This window comes from Aplysia californica, unplaced genomic scaffold, assembly GCF_000002075.1.
Source record: "Aplysia californica isolate F4 #8 unplaced genomic scaffold, AplCal3.0 scaffold01017, whole genome shotgun sequence".
Taxonomy (NCBI): Eukaryota; Metazoa; Mollusca; class Gastropoda; order Aplysiida; family Aplysiidae; genus Aplysia; species Aplysia californica.
This window is the reverse complement of record NW_004798287.1, coordinates 77,180-78,353: the sequence shown is the minus strand read 5'-3', so window position 1 is coordinate 78,353 and position 1,174 is coordinate 77,180. Positions and strand designations below refer to the sequence as shown.

Here is a 1,174-nt window from a genome sequence, read left to right as displayed (position 1 = left end):
CCCCCCAACAAAAGGAGGACCCAGACGGCCACAAGAAGTTGCCTGGCCACAAGAAGTTGCCTGCCGTACAGTACATGACATAACCTCCTCTCTGAACGCTAAAACAACCTCTGTCTGCACATAGGACAGCCGCCCAACACCCTAAACACCATAGAAAGAACAGTGTTGCCCAGACCCTTCCCTTCATCCTGTGATAAATCAACAAACCCTCCATCCTGTGACACTCCTAGATCAACAAACAGCAGACGACCAGTCCACCAACCCCCAATAGACACACAGAAACAGTCAGAGAACGTAGCCTACAACACAACTCCCTATGGGTATATACACATGAGTGAAAAACAATGTTAAAAAAGGCCAAAATCGGACAATTGTACAGAAATAAATCCCATTCTTTCACGTGTCTCGCCATTTGCTCTGACAAAACGCACAATTGGATATAAACAAGTTCTCCCCCCCCCCACCTCTTTCTCTTGACCACCCTTCCCCTCGACGTAAGGTCAGTCCTTCTCACTCTCCGCCCTCCCCCCAGTTTTCTCACGCACCTCCATTCTCCTCACCCCTCACTCTCTCTTTGTTCTCCCATGTCTGTTCCCCGACTCCATCTCTCAATCAATTTCCTCCTCTCTTTCCCTGCCCTCCCCTCCCCCCTCAGGCGTAGAGATCTTCCCTGTCCGCCCCTGCCTGCTCGTGTTCCTCCATCTGCGAGAAGAAGAGGAAGTGGGAGGGCCGGTGCACCTCGTGGTAGAACTCCTTGGGGTTGGACAGCTGGAGCTCGTACTTCATGGTGGGGTCGTGCCGCACGCCTGCAGGAGGGACACACAGACAGACACATCGTTTTAGTACAGGTTTAGTTTTTCCTAAGTTTTAGTAAGGTTTTACGGCACTCACAACTGCATAAGGTCATATGAGCGTCAAGGGGTGGATGTCAACAGAGAAGTCCTTACAGGGAATCAGCGGAAATAGCAGTTCACAACAGTGTGACAAACATACAATAGAAGTAGAGGAAAAAATGACGATAGTAAGGATGAGGAAAGAAGTAGAGGAAAAACTACGATAGTAAGAATGGGGAAAGAGAAAGCAGCAGTTCCCCCTATGTCTTACCCATAAAGTTGTAGTTCCACGAGTTCAGCCTGGGCACCATGAAGACACCACACACACACATATCACACCC

At 49.5% G+C, this 1,174-nt stretch overlaps 1 protein-coding gene across 1 annotated transcript in view; it reads right to left on the bottom strand.

The window, feature by feature from the left end:
• Positions 1-6: 6 nt before the first annotated feature.
• The window catches only part of LOC101848853 (pre-mRNA-processing-splicing factor 8), a gene marked incomplete in the record, with an annotated part of 48,831 nt that continues 47,663 nt past the window's right edge, over positions 7-1,174 (bottom strand). Inside the window, 2 exon segments of the mRNA XM_013089673.2 lie at positions 7-806; positions 1,105-1,130. Of these exon segments, the coding sequence (XP_012945127.1) occupies positions 652-806; positions 1,105-1,130 (181 nt within the window).